General features: G+C 42.5%; 1 protein-coding gene across 1 annotated transcript in view; it reads right to left on the reverse strand.

Annotated features, from left to right (window-relative positions):
* otofa (otoferlin a) overlaps positions 1-19,778 on the reverse strand; it is a gene marked incomplete at its 3' end in the record, with an annotated part of 72,184 nt that overhangs the window by 13,860 nt on the left and 38,546 nt on the right. The window contains exons 6-26 of the mRNA XM_084560214.1: positions 15,534-15,607; positions 15,274-15,400; positions 14,827-14,881; positions 13,837-13,968; positions 10,899-10,961; positions 10,652-10,736; positions 10,394-10,553; positions 10,058-10,244; positions 8,178-8,364; positions 7,678-7,901; positions 6,030-6,138; positions 5,715-5,901; positions 5,435-5,555; positions 4,589-4,689; positions 4,145-4,235; positions 2,257-2,373; positions 2,009-2,161; positions 1,617-1,809; positions 1,115-1,239; positions 885-1,019; positions 140-301 (exon numbers count right to left, since the gene is read on the reverse strand). Coding sequence (XP_084416340.1) covers positions 140-301; positions 885-1,019; positions 1,115-1,239; positions 1,617-1,809; positions 2,009-2,161; positions 2,257-2,373; positions 4,145-4,235; positions 4,589-4,689; positions 5,435-5,555; positions 5,715-5,901; positions 6,030-6,138; positions 7,678-7,901; positions 8,178-8,364; positions 10,058-10,244; positions 10,394-10,553; positions 10,652-10,736; positions 10,899-10,961; positions 13,837-13,968; positions 14,827-14,881; positions 15,274-15,400; positions 15,534-15,607 — 2,788 coding nt within the window. The remainder of the gene's footprint in view (positions 1-139; positions 302-884; positions 1,020-1,114; positions 1,240-1,616; positions 1,810-2,008; positions 2,162-2,256; positions 2,374-4,144; positions 4,236-4,588; positions 4,690-5,434; positions 5,556-5,714; positions 5,902-6,029; positions 6,139-7,677; positions 7,902-8,177; positions 8,365-10,057; positions 10,245-10,393; positions 10,554-10,651; positions 10,737-10,898; positions 10,962-13,836; positions 13,969-14,826; positions 14,882-15,273; positions 15,401-15,533; positions 15,608-19,778) is intronic.

The following is a 19,778-nucleotide window of genomic DNA, read 5'->3' on the forward strand; positions in this document are numbered from 1 at the left end:
TAGGCCTTTAATTGCATTGAAAAATCTTACTTTCCCCCTACATTTCTTTTTGTTTTCTGTACCATAATGACCGGCCAAAAGTTATTAGTGTACGCGTGCATTCATTAGCTACAGCATTCAAAGGTCACGCATCCGTTACCTGTAGCAGCTCAAAGGCGGCCAGCAGCTCCCCCGCAGTGCAGTTCCCTCTGTAGATCTGGTAGTACTCCAGCTGGGGTGGGAACCTCGGGGGCCCGTAGTGCTCATCGCACATCTTGATGGTGGGCTTCGCAAACGTCCGACCTATGAACTCTGCCTTACCCTGTGCACCACATTGTGTGACAGCAGCCAGTCAGGGGGATAAGGGAAGGGAGTTAGATGTGTGTGTATGTGAGGTAGGGAGGGAGGTAGGTGCAGTTTCCAGAACAGCCACTTGGTGTCAGTATTGGTTAAAGTGGTTGAACAAACAACGTGCAATTTAAACTAAAGAAGAAGCTTGTACAATTAAAAGAAAACACTTTTACCAACAACTACACAACTTGAGTGAATATAGAGTGTAAAAGAACAACAAGAAGTTTCCGTTTTGTGCAATTTGTTTGTTTTTTTGTCAGTACTTTTACAAATTTTATTCTTTTTTCGATTTTCCAGAGCTCATTAGCAGCTAGATGAACCAAATAAAATCCCTACGGTACTAGTGCTTTCACACTCTATTTAGCCAGCAAAACATTAACAAGTTCAGGGTTCATGTGAGGGACAAGAGTGGAGGGAGACAAGTGTGGACAGACAGTAAGAACATGAGGGACGGAGAAGCAAAGCACATTTAGTTTTTGGAAGCTAACGCCTGTCTTTAAAACAAGCTGTTCCTCTATGTTGTATCCTTTCACTCTTTCAGATTAACACCCTACCACAGTGTCCTGGTCGAAGATTTCCACCACAATGATCGGAGGGTCGTCTCTGAGCTCGCTGGCCTCCCCAAACAGCTCCACATCGTCGAAAACCAGCAGCTGGTCCCACGTTGGGCAAAGAGTCTCGCTAAGAACCTGCAGCGCACACACACACATCAACTCTGTCTTACACATAATCAATAACAAAACACAATAAAAAATGGATGCACACACAGACACATTCCCGTTACCTCAGTAACCTGGCTGTGTGTGGAGAAGAAGACCCGGGCGAAGGGGTCTGAAAGGCCACTGCTGTCGGCAGCGAACAGACTGCGAGCCTGATACATGTGCGCTCTCAGCTGGAACACCTGCTTCACTGTTGAACACACACGTAGGCACACATCGCGTCACATTAGCGGACAATCAATCCCCCTTTGCTAGGAATCTCAGAGCGGAGTTGGAGAAGTGAGCCGGAGAGTTAAAGTGATCAATAGCAGTCAAATGTCTACTTCTCAGTGAGTTTGTGTTTTACATATAATTGATTTTAGAGTTAAAACTTAATGGTTAATCAAGAGTAAACTTGGTGGTGGAAATTGAAAGAATAATGCAAAACATTGTAGAGAATGGAAAGTAAAAGAAATTGCAAAACATCAAGAAGAAGCAAGAGCGTTGTTTTGATTGATGAAGTGTTGACCGCCACCAGAGCTGATAAGAGAGTCTAAGAGACATGCTTTTGTTGTGTACAGCGCTTACTGTTGTAGACAAGGCTGACAGGCGGGATAGAGTGAAGGCCAGAGCCAGTTTTGGCAGTTCTGATCTCTTCAAAACCATTGGGGAGACCATTCAGGAAGTCCTTCCGCTGCTTGTTGAGGCCCAGCCACAGATACAACTCCAGCTTAGCCTGCACCGTCCAGCCTGCCGGTCCAAACCCCTTCTTGCCGGGCAGCTGTGGACAGCAACAGCAGTGAACTGAGCAATTATGAAGAGTTTCTTCCAGCCCATCCTGACTGGGGAGCATTACTTGAATCATTTAGCATTAAATATTAAGCAGTTGTCATAGATTTGTCACTTTGCATCTTGAGTATTCACCAGTTCTGATCCTTTAAGGGTGGTGATGAGCAGGGGATGAGGATGAGAGACAGTACCTTGAGGAAGACAGCTTTGACTTTTCCGCAGTCTTTGCCAGTTTCCTCGTCCACTATCGAGTACAGGATGTCTTTGGAAGGAATCCGGGCGTAAGCGATGCGCTTGTTGTTGCTCATCATCCAGATGAAAACATCTGGGATGCTGTGCTGAGGCTGGACAAAAAGCAAAAGACAGACAAGAACTGTAATTATCTCGAACACAATATATTCATTGTACAAGCGGCTCAAGTTTTGAATAAGATCTGCACCTCGTCGGCGAGGAAACGTAGCTTCAGCAGGAAGTTCTGCACCAGCTTGAGTTTGTCTCTGACTGTGTTCTTCTTCACCTGAGTGCGAATCTGTTTGGCCTGTTGGGCCATGCTGTCCTGCAGTAGGAGAGACGACACATGGCGATGACGCTTGTAGTGCACATACAGTACATCATCATAATACATAATACATCATTGGTATTCATCACAAAGAGCGAAACATTTTTTTGGTTCCACTCTGTCTTTAAGACACGCAGATGTTACCAACGCTACAAAGCTAGTAAGTAATTGATATTTCCTGCAGATTTTCTTCCTGATCTCATAAATCATTTTCTCCAAAAAATACGTTTGAGCATATGTTCATATTTCTAAAGCATAGTTTCACTTTCACATAGTGGAATACTTAAGATACAAACAAGCATGTTTTCTCAACCCTAACCCTAACCCTAGGGCATTCTTTAACCCATAAGTGTCAAACATATGGCCCGGGGGCCAAAACCGGCCCGTTAGAGGGTCTAATCTGGCCCGTGGGATGAATTTGTGAAGTGCAAAAATTACATTGAAGACATTAACTGCAATTTTTCCAGTAAAAGTAATTGCTCTTCCAGGGATTCATACAGATTTAGTAGTTAGATTTAGATTTAGTAGTTGCGGACATAACAACTGAGCCCTAGAACAGAAATTGCACTTATATGAAATGTCCAGTTGTTCATTAAATGTAAACATTTTCATAACTAAAACAAAGGGAAACATTTGGAGTTGTCATTGTTTATAGGTAAATATGCTATCGTGTTATTGTTTCGGCTCCCTTGACATCAAACTGGGCTGTATGTGGCCCCTGAACTAAAATGAGTTTGACACCCCTGCTTTAACCCTAACCAGTATGCTGATAACATGCAAGGGGTGGTTGATAAGTTTGTGGTAAGTTTCGGGTAATTAAAACCTGGACACCCTTCATGAAGTCATCGTCTGAAAGGCTTAATTCTATTCAAGTTTTATTCATATAGCTTCAGTAACAATACAAATTGTCTCAAGACACTTTACAAAATCTGGTCTGAAACCCCCAGAGCAAGGATGAAGGAGAGGGTGGCAAGGAAGTACTCCCTTTTAACAGGAAGAAAGTTCCTATGGAGGGACCCATCTGCCTAAGGCCGGCCGGGTAGAGACAGGCCTTATCACCAAAGGAGGTCCAAGAGGACACGGTGGCAACACCAGGGGACGGTGCCCTTCTCACGGCATGGTTAAGAAGTGGGCTGTTGGATGCCACAGTAAGGATCTCAGTGATCGTCATTTTAAAAGTACCAATGAAAACACTGCTGCTGTAGAAGATTTTCAGAAGGTCCAAGAACGGATGCTCTACAATCCCTGGACTAAAAGTCTAAACATAAGCGAAGACTAGATTTTATGAAACCTACCCATTCTACCTTTGGCCACAAACTTATCAACCATGCCTTATACTTAAAAGGAGTTTCAGATATACTGTATATACTGGTAAATACACTTCAAATAATACAGAAACTCACCTTTCTTATTATACCCGCCTCTCTCAACCACGGCTAAATCACTGTTTACTGTACTACTGATTTCCTACAAACCACTTTACATTCTTGTTGCATTTCTTCTTGAAGCAGATTAAAAGTTGACTTGCATACAAATACAAGCACTGACCTAGAGAGAATGTTATGGCAAATGCAATTCAAGAAATTATTATGAAGGAATGAAAATGCTAGAAATTAATTTCCTGGTTTAATCTCAACAATGACTCCAAACTGACGACTCACTGCGCTACAGAGATGAGCAAATACCTAGTAATCAAATTGATGCAATTAATCATAGCTTCATCTTCCTCTCTCAACCTGAGGCCACTTTCACTGAACATAAATCATACCATCTCTCTCATGCAGGACTTCAGCCGTTCTCGGTCAAGTTTGGTTCGGCCTGCGTGGTTCACATCCTTGTTAGCCAGCGTCACAAACCGACTAGAAATAATCAACAGAGGAGGAAACACATTAGTAGCTTGACTGCATTATTCTTTTGTGATCTGAGTGCAACATGGAGATGGTGAAGAACTCTAAAAGAACATAATGAGGAGGAAAAAGACACCGCTGGGAGCTTTCACCATGACACCCGTAATGACCGTGCTGCATGATGAATATTGCAGAGGGTCTGCTAGACGTGTCTCTTTCAGTTCAAAACTAGTGTCATACTCTTTAAAGGGCTTGTTTTACAACTCTCGGTGCAGGGAGAACTCTCAACAGGCTATCAGCACTGACGGTCACAATGCCAATTTTGATGCAAGGCCGTGATTAACGATTATTATTACGTAGCTGACCTGCAGCCGACGCTGAGCTCCTCCAGCACCCCCCTGAGTCTGCGCTCTGGGAATGCCTTCTCTGTTTTAATAACCTCCTGAACATCATTCAAACCTTCCTCCTGTTGGGACATAAAAACACACTACAGCTTAGGACAAAGCACACTGTTGGTACTCACAGCTTATTATCCAGAACACATGTTATTAATGGTAAATGTCCCTTGTCTACACATAATGCTATTAATGAAAGGTGATTAACAAGATAACATGGTAAAATAGGATGTGAAATATTATACATGCTGAACATCGCCGTATTAACATTACTACTGTGAGAAGTCAGGCATGGTGATGTCCAAAGCACTGCAATGCTGAGTACTACTTAACTGTTAATGTACACAGATCAGGCATAACATTATGACCAGAATGTTGTTAGTGGGGGCCTTTGGGTCCTATGGGTTGGGTTGAGGGGAGGGTCCTCTGTGGATCATCCCACAGATACTTGATCAGTTTGGGATCTAGTGAATTTGGAGGCCAGGTCAACACCTTGTGCTGCTCATGTTTTTTGAGTTGTTCCTAAACCATTATTGTGTGTGTGCCTGTGTCAGGCTGCATCCTGCTGGGGATGGATGCTGCCATCAATGAGTGTCATTGCTATGGGGTGGGGGTGCCTGATCTGGTCTAGGTGGGTGCTACATGTCTAAGTAACATCCACACCAATGAATCCCAGGTCCAAAAGTTTCCCAGCAGAACATTGTATCGTCACAAGATGGTCAATGTTCTTCACTTCTCCTGGCAGTGGTTTTAATGTTGTGGCTGATCGGTGTATACATATTGTCAGTGTTAAGTTTGTCCACAAGAGAGACTGACCAGCTTGTCTGCAATCTTATCCATCATGTTAGAATTGTAAAGTCTTCTCCTTTGGTCCTGCCACCAGCTCTTGATGTAGACACACGGCTTCTTTTCAAAATAGGGGAGATGAAAGTAGTTCCTGTGAAGTTCAAACAGAAAGTCTGAAATTCAAAAATCTTCCTGTGACAGTTAAGCATTTTCAGCACTATTTCCAAATATTGTCTACACCTTTTTCTTTTTTTCAATCATACTTTAAGAATTCTGTATCTTTTTGCTCCTGTGACCTTTGACCCCTGACCTGTCGGTGATGACTGGCTTCATGAGAGGAGTGGAGGACACCGAGACGAGCTCCCCGTCCTCGTCCGCCTCATCCTCACTGGAGTTCTGGAGTAGCTCGCTCTCTTCTTCTTCATTCTCCGCATCCTTCTTCTTCTTCTTTGCCGACGAAGGTTTGCTCACCCCGTCTATCTGGTTGCCGTAGTTACCTGTCACATGAGTAGTTGTGAAGTGCTTCTGGTTACAATAGGCAACCAAGAATATTCACATTTCTCTGTTGTGTCATGCACTTGTGCTGCGCTGGTCATTACTGACAAAGTCGGGATAATGTTTTTACCTATTGTGATTTCAAAACTTATCATTTTGTCGCCAATCTTCCTGTCGATCATGGTGGCCTCCAGGAAGGAACCAAAGAGGAAGAACTCTTCTATTTTCCCTGTGGCGCTCTGAATGACCGAAAGGAAAAAAAAAAACATTATAAAAATATAATTGTTTTAACCCTCTTAGATTTTTCATTCAATTAATTTCTGACTTTTTTATTATGTTTTTTTTTTATCCATTCACATGGTTGCTTTTAAATTATAAATGGTAATTATTGCTCTGTACTACTCTCTAGTATTGTTTGCAGTGGTTGACCACAATGCTTTGTAGGTACCCAATACAGCTGGTCTTATAGAAACTCAGTTTAAATGACTCACCAATAATACTATCCAAAATGTGTCACAGATATGTCTACTGAGGCATCTATTCTTCATCAGTCATCTTGTAATTTCTTGGACTTAACTAACAACATTTTTCATGTGTTACGCGCATCAACAGTATAAAGATGGACGGCTGAACGGCTCCTCAAAAGTGAAGCCAAAGCAAGTAGAGCTCCCCCTGGTGGCTGACTGCAGTATAGGTCATAAGCTCCACCCCCTCCATGTTAGCGGATGGGACCAAATTGAAACACTAAAATACACGTCAAGTATTTTTTTCCAAGGATGGTTTCTGTCATTTTATTTAGTTAATATAATGTTGATGCATGTTCAAGTGACAATTTTCCGGATAAGTTTTGTTTTAGTTAGTTATTTGACGCTATAGAAACAGGATGTGACATAATGGTTGCCATGCCAGCCACTCTGTAAAGCGGTCCTGTGGGAGAGAGTCGAGTGGGGGGGGGGGATAAAAAACGGTACAGTGTATAGCCCAGCATTTCCTTGTAACTGGTAGAGGTAGAGCAGAGCGTAGTACTAAATAAGCAAAAACGTGAGTGTGGAGGAAGTGCTGGAGGGTCATCGATATCGCGGCTCCACGTGGCGCCACTCTTGAACCGTACACCGCAGACTGTGCCTCCAAACTCACAAGATGGAGCTCCTCATATCCGCAGGAAAATAGTGTCAGTTTGGTCAATGCAAGGAAGTGGCGAGACGTAGTCCATATTTCTATACAGTCTATGATTGCACCTCAAGCGTCATTTGCCGTATTGACTTCGTTCTCTATTTCCAGAAACCAGGGTGACTGATGCACTTCTCAAGTGAATGATCCAGAAACCGGTGCTGTGTTTTACTTTGTTTTAGAGATTTCGCATCATGACTGAAACCAATTTCAGGTTTACCATAAGAAGAGATCAACTGCCTTATTTACAGTATTTCTTTGTACACTTTTATTTACTCAAATAATGTGAATCTCCTTCACGGCACTGCACCTGACGACTGGAACACATCCATGCTGGCGTGACTGTAAATCCCAGGGGAGACATTTGCAACACTGCCCCAAAGCAGCAAATCGGATGCTACTGATTTCCCTACTGTGCAGTTAAGTCCATACAATGATGGATGGCAGCATGTTTACTATGGTGTTGGGAGGTCAGCAGAGGTTAAACAGCTCTGTGTTCTCCACATGTGTTCTTCTCATCGTTAATAGTTTTGTAGGACAATTTGGTTAACAATAATGATTCTCAAACAGATACGCTAAAACAAAACAGTGTCAGGAGGTCTTCTCACCTCTGAGATGTTGGACACAGACTCCACCTGAACGTCGCTGGAGCAGATGATCTCGGGCGACGTGGTGTCCAGGATCTCCACGGCTATGGAGATCAGCAGGCGAGCTCTGAAGGACACCCCTTCTCCAAGCCCTTCATTCAGGTCCTGGTGCTCGTCCATCAGAGTGTATTGCCGGGTGGAACCGTACATGTTGACCCAGGCTGGACCCAGCGTGGGCAAGAACCCTGAAGAAGAAATATATATTTTAGGGCAATTTCCTAAAAAACCCTTAATCCTTAATGGATCATGTACTTTGGCTTAATATATGCTAATGTGTGTATTGATTCCAAGTCAGTTCGAATGTCCGCCACGTTAACAGGGGGTCAGGCAGGTCATGTGGCTCGATTCACGATGTACCACAGCTAATTACCACATACAGTAAAATATTAACTACTACTTGACAGCTAATCAGTGCTAATAAGACAAACTGCCCGTGCGCCATCCCGCGTGTTCAGACCCACCTTTATCCCCCTCGTTTGATATCTTGCGCAGGTCGATGAAGTGGGTTCCTATGGCAACATCATTGACCTTATCCGAGTCTCTTATTTGGACCTTCAGCCTTTTGCACAGAGGAGGGAACAGCTCGGTGAAGACGACCTGCTCGTTCCAGATCGGTTCGTAGCTGCTCTTCTGGACTGAAGTCTTTCCCTGGAGTCACATACAGGAATGTTAATAAGCTCACAGTGGTGAAAAACACCAACACATTTGTCAGCGTCATGACACTGGCCCCCGATGATAAAGTAGCTGACATTACTGATTTAATAATATTACATCTGAAAGTGCCTTTTGGGTTTTTCGGCTTTATTTTGTCTGTTGCAAGCTAGGAAAACCTTAGCAGAGGAGTCAGTGTGCATATCTTGTGGGACAGGGCCACATTTCTTTAAGGCCGTCCTATAGCAAAACTCATAGTATATGCACTGAAAGAGTTCTTGTTTTCCATAATTGTTTCTCACACTCACAAGAGGCCGCATGAGATTTCCTCTTGAAAGCATCAGTGAACGCAACAAAGCACAAAACCAAGTGGATGTCTTCAAAACTTTGTTTGGTGCAAAGTGTCCCTTGTGTGACTGCCTCAGCAAGTCCTTAATAAAACCTTGCCCACTGAAGCACAAAGGAACTTCATACGGTAATAAGGCGAGAGGAGAGAGGATAGGGACTTTGGATTTAGTTGTCATTTACAATAAATATCTTTGAGAAGAAGTGTTCAGTATGGATGACGGGACATAACTCGTATATTCAGTAAATAATCACCTTTTTTCATTGTACATATGAGCAAGTATTGTATGGCTGTTTCACTATATGCCATTCTGTATACACCGATCAAGCATAACATTATGACCACCTGCCTGATATTGTGTAGGTCTCCCTTGTCCCTCTTAAACAGCTGTGATTCATCACAGAATGGACATGGGCCTTCTGAGTTTCGTTAGTGGGGGCCTTTGGGTCCTATGAGTTGAGGGGAGGGACCTCTGTGGATCACAGATACTTGATTAGTTTGGGATCTAGTGAATTTGGAGGCCAGGTCAACACCTTGTGCTGTTCTTCATGTTTTTTTTTGCTGCTGGGGATGGCTGCTGCCATCAATGAGTGTCATTGCTATGGGGTGGGGGTGCCTGGTCTGGTCTAGGTGGGTGGAACATATTTAAGTAACTTCCACACAAATGAATGCCAGGTCCAAAGGTTTCCCAGCAGAGTAAAAACATTGTATTGTCACAAGATGGTAATCTTGTGACAATACAATGTTTTTACAATGTAATTCTCCTGTCAGTGGTTTTAATGTTATGGCTGATTGGTGTGTTTTGAACATTAAAAATGTCTGATTTTTGAATGGGCATTTTTAATAATGCTCTCAGCTTGAATCACTATATCATAAGATGTAATGGCACATCTCAATCTGAATCACTAAAGGCATTCAAGAGATTTTAATAAGACCTGTTTTTGTTTCCCCTCTCCCTTTCACCTTAAATTTTCCATTTAATGTTAGTAGTAGGTATTTATCTGTACAACAAATATTCTGGGAAAGTGCTTGCTTAATTTATATTATGAAAAGCCTATTCATTATTTAAACACAAGGACCTATTCTAAAATTTCAGCTACTTTAGGGCGATAAAATATTTAAAACAGCGATGGAATTTTAATGGCTGTCAAAATAAAACTATGCCTACTTTTAGAAATATATAAAGCTTTTATTAGCTTCAGTCCTTGAGTACTTTTGAATCTTATGTAGATATCCACACTTGAGTGCATTATGAAACCCACATTGTACTCCAGGGGAATAGCTCCTCAGGGAGTGATTCCGGCTGAGGAAAGGATGTAGGGGTAGGGGTGGGGGATGGTGTACCTTCTGTCCAGCAAACTGCACTTGAACGTAGGGGTCAACCAGGTCTCTGTTCTCCCCTATGAATGCCTTTTTCACATTAGCCATGATGCTCGTGTTCATTTTGGGAAGTCCCTCGGCACGATAGATCTTCACGTAAAACCTCGCCCACTGCCTCTCGGCTGGGATCCCCTCGGGGAGCAGGAGATTTCTGGGACACAAACGGTGGAAAGACACAGAAAAGACCAGATGGCTTCTCTAGGAGTGACCAAAAAATGTTTTTATCCAACAATCTGGCACCAACACACAGATTTACTTCCCGAAAAAAACTCTTGGCCACAGCATTCATCAGCGTCTTACCCTTCTATGTCGTCTTCATCAGTCTCGTTGGCCTTGTGCGGCGTCTTGATGTTGTCGCCCTTCCCAACCACAGCGATGTCACACTTGATGTATCCCTTGCATCCCGCCGTGATGTCGTCAGGGTCGGAGAGGATGGCCCACTTGTGGTAGAACTGGTGCTCTGGGATAGACGCCACGGGACAATGGTTTCAGTGCAAATTGACATTAAGAACTCAACTGTGAGCAGCGACTGTGTCCGGGATATTTATTGTACTTTACCAGGCTGAGAGTAAACGGTTCCAACGTCCATCTTGAAGGTTCCCACCAACGTCCCACTCCGCAGAAGGTTTTTAGAATGAATAACCTGATTAGAAAGAATTGAAATATTATCATAAAATGCACAAACCTATGAGGAAGAGACACTCTTAGATTATTAATGAATGCAATGAACAGGAATATATTTTTCTCTTTTGACACTTGCACATACAGATTTTGATCTCAGAGTTTTGCGGTATGGATTACTTACCGAGAGCTTGATGATCTTGTCGAACATGACATCGGGAGGGACGTGGAAATCAAAGACAAAATACTGGGGAGAGTAGAGAAAAAGGAGTTTCCCATTAGCAAGTATTTATCTCTGCCTTTCTTACACTCCAGACCACAGCATTACACTGTCTTCTTTTTAGATGCGCTCCGGGCGGTGCGGTGTGGCAAAACGATTCTTCCGTGACAACTTTCAGAAAAAAAAAAAAAACCAAATCAATACTGAGCTCGAGCGCAGAGAGAAGACAAAGAGAAGAAATGCTGACTGTGATGTCCTCATTATGGTGCCATCCTCGCAGGAGATCAGCTGCCTTTGTCGGCTGGTGGCAGTTCAAGCTGATGATTAATTTGAAGAATAGATTTGGAGCAATGATTCTTTTAAGACTAATTTATTTTTTTTGTGAAAATACTCGAGGCAAACCTCCAATTGATTTTTTTTTGAAAGAAGCAAACCTGAGAGACTTGGAAAGAAATCCATGATTAATGGTCTTGCCATTTCTTTGCCACAGGGACCAACTATTCTACATCTTAGGCGCACTCCTACGAACAGGCTGCACAGTCAGCACAGGTAAAACCTGAGACTACTTAGGTCTTTACCATGAGTTACATGTTTTGTATGTGTTTGCTGATACTGATTATTGAGGACAAGTCGTTCTCTAACAGCAAGGACAAGTGGACTCAGCAGTACTGTACATCACATATTCGGCTCCGGGCGCCATCTGCCGCCTCTGCCACCAACCAGAGCAGCCAGTCCTCACTCACAGTCATTCAGTATCCTGTATTGTGGTATTTTACAGGCTACCTTTGTTCTAAATGTGTACAAATGTGTGACAGTTTCACCCCAAAACAGTATGCGACACACATTATTATAGCATTATTTACAATATTTTATAGGAAAGTTGGTCAAGGGTATGTGTGCACTACTGTTACCCAGCAGAAGAATGGCAGAATTTGGGGAAATTATCAAAAATGTAATAAGAAATAAACAGTCAATGAGAATTATCATCAACGGATTTTGATTTTTTAATGATTAGTGGCCACATCAGGGTCATGAAAATCCTTTTGTGACAAAGTCTTTGAAATTTCCAGTAATGTTAATGACAGCACTCCAAACAGATTCGATGCACACCGATCAGCCATAACATTAAAACCACTGACAGGAGAAGTGAATGTCATTGGCGATCTTGTGACAATTCAGTGTTCTGCCGGGAAACCTTTGGACCTGGACCTTTGGACTCAGACATGTAGCACCCACCTAGACCAGACCAGGCACCCCCACCCCATAGCAATGACACTCCTTGATGGCAGCAGTCATCCCCAGCAGGATGCAGCCTGACACAGGCAAACACACACAAAAACAACACAAGGTGTTGACCTGGCCTCCAAATTCCCTAGATCCCAAACTGATTAAGTATCTGTGGGATGATCCACAGAGGCCTCCCCCCTCAACCCATAGGACCCAAAGGCCCCCATTAACAATATTCTGTTGCCAGACACCACAGGACACCCTCAGAAGACCCATGTCCATGCTCTAACGAATCACAACTGTTTTGGAGACACAAGGGAGACCTACACAATATTAGGAAGGTGGTCATAATATTATGCCTGATCGATGTATACTCATATGAATCGTTGATCTCAACATAAATGTTTGAGGCTTGAATGTATATTAAATGAAACCAAAAAGTACTAAAATCTAGTGATATTATACAGTATTCATCATAATGAATGTTATTATCAGCGATCCTCTAAAAACCAGAGATGATTACATCGTCCCATTACAGCTGATTTCAGATGACCGTGGTATGGAAATATAAGACTAGCTGAAACAGAACAGATGCTGCACAGACTGGAACCACAGCAGACCTTCTCGATCATTCTGGTCTCCAGTTTGTCTGCCTACGGGGGGATTTTCACAGAAACAGAAGGAATCAATAAGAGACAAACTGTCACTCTCGCTCCCTGCGGGGCACAACGAGGAGGCTGAGCTCTGCGTGAGCCTCGCCGCCGCACTTCCTATCCTATCCTTTCCAACAGGTATTCTCCGCCGTCCAGGAACAACTGCCGCCGAGAACTCTCCGCTTTCGACGTGCGGCGCTTCAAAGCAAATAAATCGTTACAGCATCACACCTTCAAAGGGGACACCAGTGGCTTTTGTTGTGCTCTGTGTGCACATCAGGGAGCAAGACAAAAGCATGCTGTAAGATGACAACTGTTTTTTCTTAAAATTAGGTGATTTTGGTCTTAGAGATTTGACCCTGCACCATATATGGTTCCTCCATGTATTTTAAACCATTAGACATTACATTAGGCCACTTCTTCATGGTACCTAATAAAGCAGTTATGCTTAGTGTTCATGAAGGGGTGGGCCTTGGAGACCACATTTGACCCTGATATGATATAAGTATGATTCCTCGTCCCATAAAGGGTTAAAACCAAAACAATTAGCTGAAAGAAGCTAAAATACTCCATAGAACTGCAGATAATTACTGCATGCACCTTGTGACACCCTCCCCATACAGATAGCCTTGTGATCCATGATTTCAGCTTTATAGAAATACTACAAAATAATCCTTTATGCGTCCCACACTGGGATAGAAAATGAAGTACTGCACTATTTCACCGCATCTAATAAACTGTGTGTTCACGCATCAGATGCTGAAAGGCGTCACGCTGCACGTACAGCGCAATGGATTTTATGCATCTGTGTTTCTACCACAACAGTTGAGCCTAATCCAATCCATGTCAATATTTTCAGTTCAGTCTCTCTCGACACGCTTCAACAGCTGAACCTCGGAGTTGGCCAAGGCAAAAGTGTGAATCGAATACTGCACAGAATAAAAGAAACAGAGATGACAATATAAAGAACAGAAAGAAAAAACTTTCCGAGCATGAACAGCATAACTCAGGGAAGGTCTCACCTCATTATAGTAGGGGCAGTTGGTGGACTCCTTCATGGATGTGTACTTCTTGTCATCTCCAATCTCCACACACACCACGGGGTCCATGTTGAGGCCTATTAGCTGCCGCGCCTCGATGACCGTGATGCTGATCTGAAGGGAGACATTAACACATCAGAGTCCACTCCTGGACAAGCTGACTTCTTTGCTTACAGTGAGCCAACAAGCAGCAATACCGTTTTCATAAATCATTCAACAGCGCAGCGAGCACTGCTAAAACAATTCAAAGAACAACAATCCAAACCCATACTTCACGCAAACTAATAAGTTCAAGCTGTGAAGGCCTTTTTCTGCCAGAGGGCATTGTTTTAGCCAGCGATTTCACTCTGACGTCTCCCCAGGCTGATCTAATGTAGCATGTGAAGGACAAACTGGATCCATGTCGAAAGTTTCTACAACTAAGCAATATCCCTCTGGTTTAATTAGCAGTAAAAGTGACGAAGAACTGTGGGAAATAAAATAGAGAGAAAGAGAAAGAGAGGGGAGTCTGCACTGCAACTGGCAATTACAAGGTTTCAGTCTGGTGTACACAAATGAATGCTTGTGTTTTTAAATTAAATAGGCCGTGAAAATCAGGCCGTGGGCTGGCAGTAAAGGAAAGTTACACTGCGTTCTTGTTTTTATCGATGATGTGGTGAATAGACGCAGTTTGGCTCGATAACAAGCTCTGATTTTAAAGAAAAGCAAGATGGATGTTCAGAGCAGTGATGAGAACAAAACCCCAGCGTGAGACGGTTAATTGATATTTTGTTGTTTTGTTGCATTTAGAGAGAAACCATTCAACTGTTTCCCCCTGTGAACAGTTTAGATGTGACTGGAGTACGTCATCTGGAGTTAGCCTGGCTTAGCTTTCATTTACCAGCACCTCCAAAGATTAATAACTATCCTATAAATATAGTCCATATACAAATGTGGAACAACATAGTTTGCTATGCTTGGATGCACACACACCTGATAATCCACTGGTCGTCCAGAGCCGGGCTCCATCTTGATGTCTGGCTTCGACCTTAAGAAATGCAACACAGTCAGTGATTTTTCTTTTTAACTGAGAGGTCATGTTCTCGTGTTTTCCACAAGTGAGATACTGGGGGGTTGCAATCTGCTTCAGTTATTTCAGTTTGACATGTGCAGCACTGACAGAGGGCATGTTGCCTCTGCTGAGATCTCCTTGTTTATTCAGATAACATGATCTGGAGCGGTTCCACAGAATCCCAGCAGCTCTTGTCTCTTCAGCGTCAAACCTACATCATAGGAGCAGCCTGAGAGTTTGCAAGGATTCTGGTTGTTTTAGGGTCTTCTCCTTTAATCGTTTCAGAAATTATTGCAGATGGACAACCCAGTTTTGTGACATAATTGACTTCCCATCTGTGCAATTGAGTGTGTGCGACTGTCACAGACCTCTTGTTGGAGACGTTGGTGGTGACGGCGGTGACCGAGGCCAAGGAGATGGTATCTGGATCCAGCGCTCCAGCGAGACGCATCGCCTTCCTGTCCAGGTCCTCCATGTCCAGGATGGCCGGCTCATCTGGTCAAACCATGCACAACATTAGTTCTCAGCAACATTCTCACTAGTGCTTCATTTCTGACATGATTTAAACAAATATAGCTAGTTAACTAAATTTTTCACATGGGGTCCAGTTTGCCTCGTGTCGTTTTACCTCCTTTCCTGTGGTCATCTCTAGAGCTCTTGATCTTGCCAAGCTTCATGGCTGAGAAAACTCCCCTCCCTGCTCTAGTGAAGGAGAACAAAACAGTGGAAAGAAGAAGAGATAAGAAGGAAGTGAATCGCCTGAACCGTCCTCAGATCAACCGACTTCATACTTTTCTAATTAAGTCCGCTGTGCATCAGCAGGTACATACCTTAAAAAGAGATTGGTTTAACATTACATGCTGAACCTAACGCCTGCTCAATTTATTTTTTTTTGCCTCCTCAAATGCAATCCAACACCATAATGTCGTCCATATATCATGGACATCTTGTAACTTGGCTGGACATTTAATTTCAGTTTATTTAATCCCCCCCCATCACCGCCACCAACCAATTCTCCAGACCCTCAATCACAAAACAAGAGCATCGAATGTCTCCACATTGATATTGTCTGGATCACATATCACCGCAGCAACAAAGAGCTTGCGATGCCATCAGCGGAACGACAAATGAGGGACCTTAATAATTAAGAACGAGTGTGACCGTCCAATGTGCTGTGGATATGGATACATGTCAGGAAATTAATGAATAGGAGGGGTTTCCTTTTGTTTCTCCAAGCATAGAGTCATGTGTATCAGAGTTCAGCTCTGATCTGCCGTGAGCAATTGTTCTCAGGCAACCTCCAACTCCAATTCAAGGAACATGGAAAATTTTAAATAAATAACATAATTTAAGGCGTATGATGCAGAGGAATTTAATAAAAGTGGGAATAAAAGTCTAAAAACGTCTCTTTAAAATACAAATGAAAACTCCCCCCATTAGGTTAGAACAAATCAAAGTCACTGGCACTGAAGATATTCTTTGGTTTCTCACTCTGCTACATCATTCCTGTCAGGCAAAGATTTATTACCACCTGAGGCAAGTTTGATAACAGTGCTGCATGAAAAACAATGAATACGTCACTACATATAAAGATGTGAAAATTAATCAGTCAGTCTACTTGCAGAAAATGACGGCAAACGAGTGTAATGAGTTAATCTTCGAGTTTGGGACTGAATTCAGAGACACACTGACTGACTATAAAAAGAAAAATCAGTAATGAAATTTAGCTTAAGTTGCATCTGTAGTCCCAAACTCCAAATTAGTTCTGCAATCCAAACTTTAAGATTTAGCTACAAAAGCTACATAAGAAGAAAAGACACGCTCACAAACCACAATACATACCACAGGAAAAACACCACAGGGAGGTTTAAATCACCATAAATCCACCCCAAGCTTCTTCCCGTTTTAAACTATATTTCCATATGCATCACCTGTCTGGTGCAAATAGTGCAGACCATCCAGGTAGGTGGACAGGTGAGAGGCGGATGCAGAGCAGAGAGGAGGGAGAGAGAGAAAGAGGCGGCTGGAAAGACAAAGAAAGGAGAAGGACAGAGGGGCTGGGCTCCGCACAAATAAGGACCTTCATGCAAACACGACCAGGTTGCCTCCCAAGTTCATTTGAAAACTAACTTAAAGCTCAATGTTTCACCTTGAAAGAGGAAGAAAATTATTCAGGACTGAGCCCACAAAGGGAGAGAGCACATTCAAAGCATAATACCTTTCATCTTCACAGTTACTTCTCAGAAAGAGAAATGAGCGCCATGGCTTACGGCTCGTCTGAGTCGATTAAGAGAGTTCAAACTAATGTCTGAACTGTCATGAAGTTGAAGGTGTAAATCCAGACTCAGCAACCATCTATCTTTACCAGAGAAACTCACTTTATTTCAGTTCCAGTGATTAATCCTGTTCTAAATAGTTCCAATGACTGAAAAAGAAAAATGTACTATTTATGAAAAAGGATGAATGAGAGACAGTCAGGAAATGAGGAAAAGTGCTACTTCCCTCTGAGCTCCTAACAGAGAACTGCGTTACTTGTGGTTACAAGAGGTCATTTGTCAGGAAAACACACATAGGTCAAGTTGTAGAACAAATGACCAATGCAGCCGTTTTCAGGTCAGGACAATCTGTAACGCAGCTGAAGACAGTTGGTCATGAATCTCCTACAAGTAAAGACACTGCAGGTCTACTGCAGCAGAAGACATCAAACATATTTGCCATTCCTTCGCCGAGCCAAGTAAGAACATAGGCAAACATCAGAGACAAATACTTTCAGCAGGAGGCCGTGTCTGAGTTTACAATGAGATTAAGGTTTTTTTTCTTTTGTCCTTCTTTACTGATGAAATGTGACCTTCAAAGATGTCAATTCAAGGCAAAGAAAGCCTCACAACTGGGATTTCCAACTCAGGTAACAGAAATATGCAGATTCACTTAGTGCTTTGGGAGTCAGTAAGTGAAACTCAAATTCTGTCAAAACTTAAAAGACAAAAGAAAACATAAAGAGGAAATGAGTTGAAGGTGATGTTGCACCAGTTGTTCTCACCTTCTTTTCTTTGATCAGAAACAAAGACCATAAATGCAAGAGTGACACTGCACAGCAGCACATAAACACTGTATGCAAAGTGATGCGTGATCAGGAAAATAAGCATACCAGCATATAAAAAGAACAGCTATTGTATGTTTACCAAGCAGAAAAACAGAGAAGCATGCTATCTGTGCATGTCTTATTAGAGCTGAAACTGACTGTATGTCCGTGTGTTATTGTGTGCAAATCAATAATACATGAAAGCATGAATAAATTGTCTCGTTGCACATGTAAATTGCAGCATAGATGAATGATCAAACCGAAGCAGAATATTTCACCGACAGCTCGATTTCCATCTTCTCTGTAAAGCAGGAGTTTCAAACCAGCCAGGTATAAAATATTTCACTCCAAGTTATCTTTAATGAGCACGTCAAGCGGCATGATAAGTCTTGGAGGAGCAGTGTGTAAACTGCAGTTGACTCAGAGGACTGGCTTTGAACTTTGTTGCATTGTTATGTCACTGATTAGACTGCTGTGAACCAAGCCTTTATCATCTTCTTTTATCTGCTCAGCAGACAGCGTGACTAACTATCACTCAGTTTCAAAACAACTCCTGAAAAATCGGAAATCTCTTGATAGCTACGTATGTATATCTAAGCTATGTATTCTACATATGCAATCACAGCCGCTCAAGCATTAAATGGTATATGTCTTTATCTGGGCAGGACAGAACATAGGCATTAATCTGTCACAAAGACTTACTGTAGAGGATTTGTGATGTAATGCTGTTGGGTTTTACTAAACAGGGTACATTAGCTTGTTTTGGATCATGTTGCTAAAAGATTCCATTTGCCATTTTTCTGATACACACTGAACTGGTCTCATGTTATCTTCTCTTTAAAACCAGAGGGAGTACCACAAGGCTCTGTGCTTGGCCCATTCTTACTCATAAATGACATAAAAATATTACACTGCCTGGCCAAAAAAAAAAAGTCGCCACCTGGATTTAACTAAGTAGATAGGTACGAGCCTCCTATTGGATAATTACTGCATGGGTGACTATCTTTCAGCTGACAAAAAGTTATTTAACCCCAACTGATGCAATGAGTAGCATCTCATTTCTTAAACAGACAAATCCCATGGTCATGGAAAAGACGTTAGTCTGTTTGAGAAGGGTCAAATCACTGGCATGCATCAAGCAGAGAAAACATCTAAGGAGATTGTAGAAACTACTAAAGTTGGACAAAGAACTGTCCAACGCATTATTAACAACTGGGAGGATAGTGGGGAACCATCGCATCAGGGTAAGAAGAGAGGCAGATGAAGTGATGCACCATCACCATGTCATGCCTAGTGTCTACTGTACGAGCCTGTGGGGGCAGTGCTATGATCTGGGGTTGCTGCAGTTGGTCAGGTCGAGATTCAGCAACATTATGTTGCTAAAGAATGAGGTCAGCTGACAATGTCAGGATTCATGGGGCTCAGATTGTGAAAAAGTGGTTCAGGGAGCATGAAACATCATTTTCACACATGGATTGGCCACCACAGAGTCCAGACCTTAACCCGATTGAGAGTCTTTGGGATGTGCTGGAGAAGGCTTTGGAAAGTGGTCAGACTCTCCCATCATCAATACAAGATCTTAGTGAAAAATGAATGCAACACTGGATGGAAATAAATCTGGTGACATTGCAGAAGCTTATTGAAACAGCGAAAGTGTGCTGTAATCAAAGCTAAAGGCGGTCCAACAAAATATTAGAGTGTGTGACCTTTTCATTCAGTGGCGACTTTTTTTTTGGCCAGGCAGTGTGTTAATCCAAAAGAAACTAATGACATATACTTGTGTGTTGACAC

This window comes from Chelon labrosus (genome assembly GCF_963514085.1).
Source record: "Chelon labrosus genome assembly, chromosome: 14".
NCBI classification, from domain to species: Eukaryota; Metazoa; Chordata; class Actinopteri; order Mugiliformes; family Mugilidae; genus Chelon; species Chelon labrosus.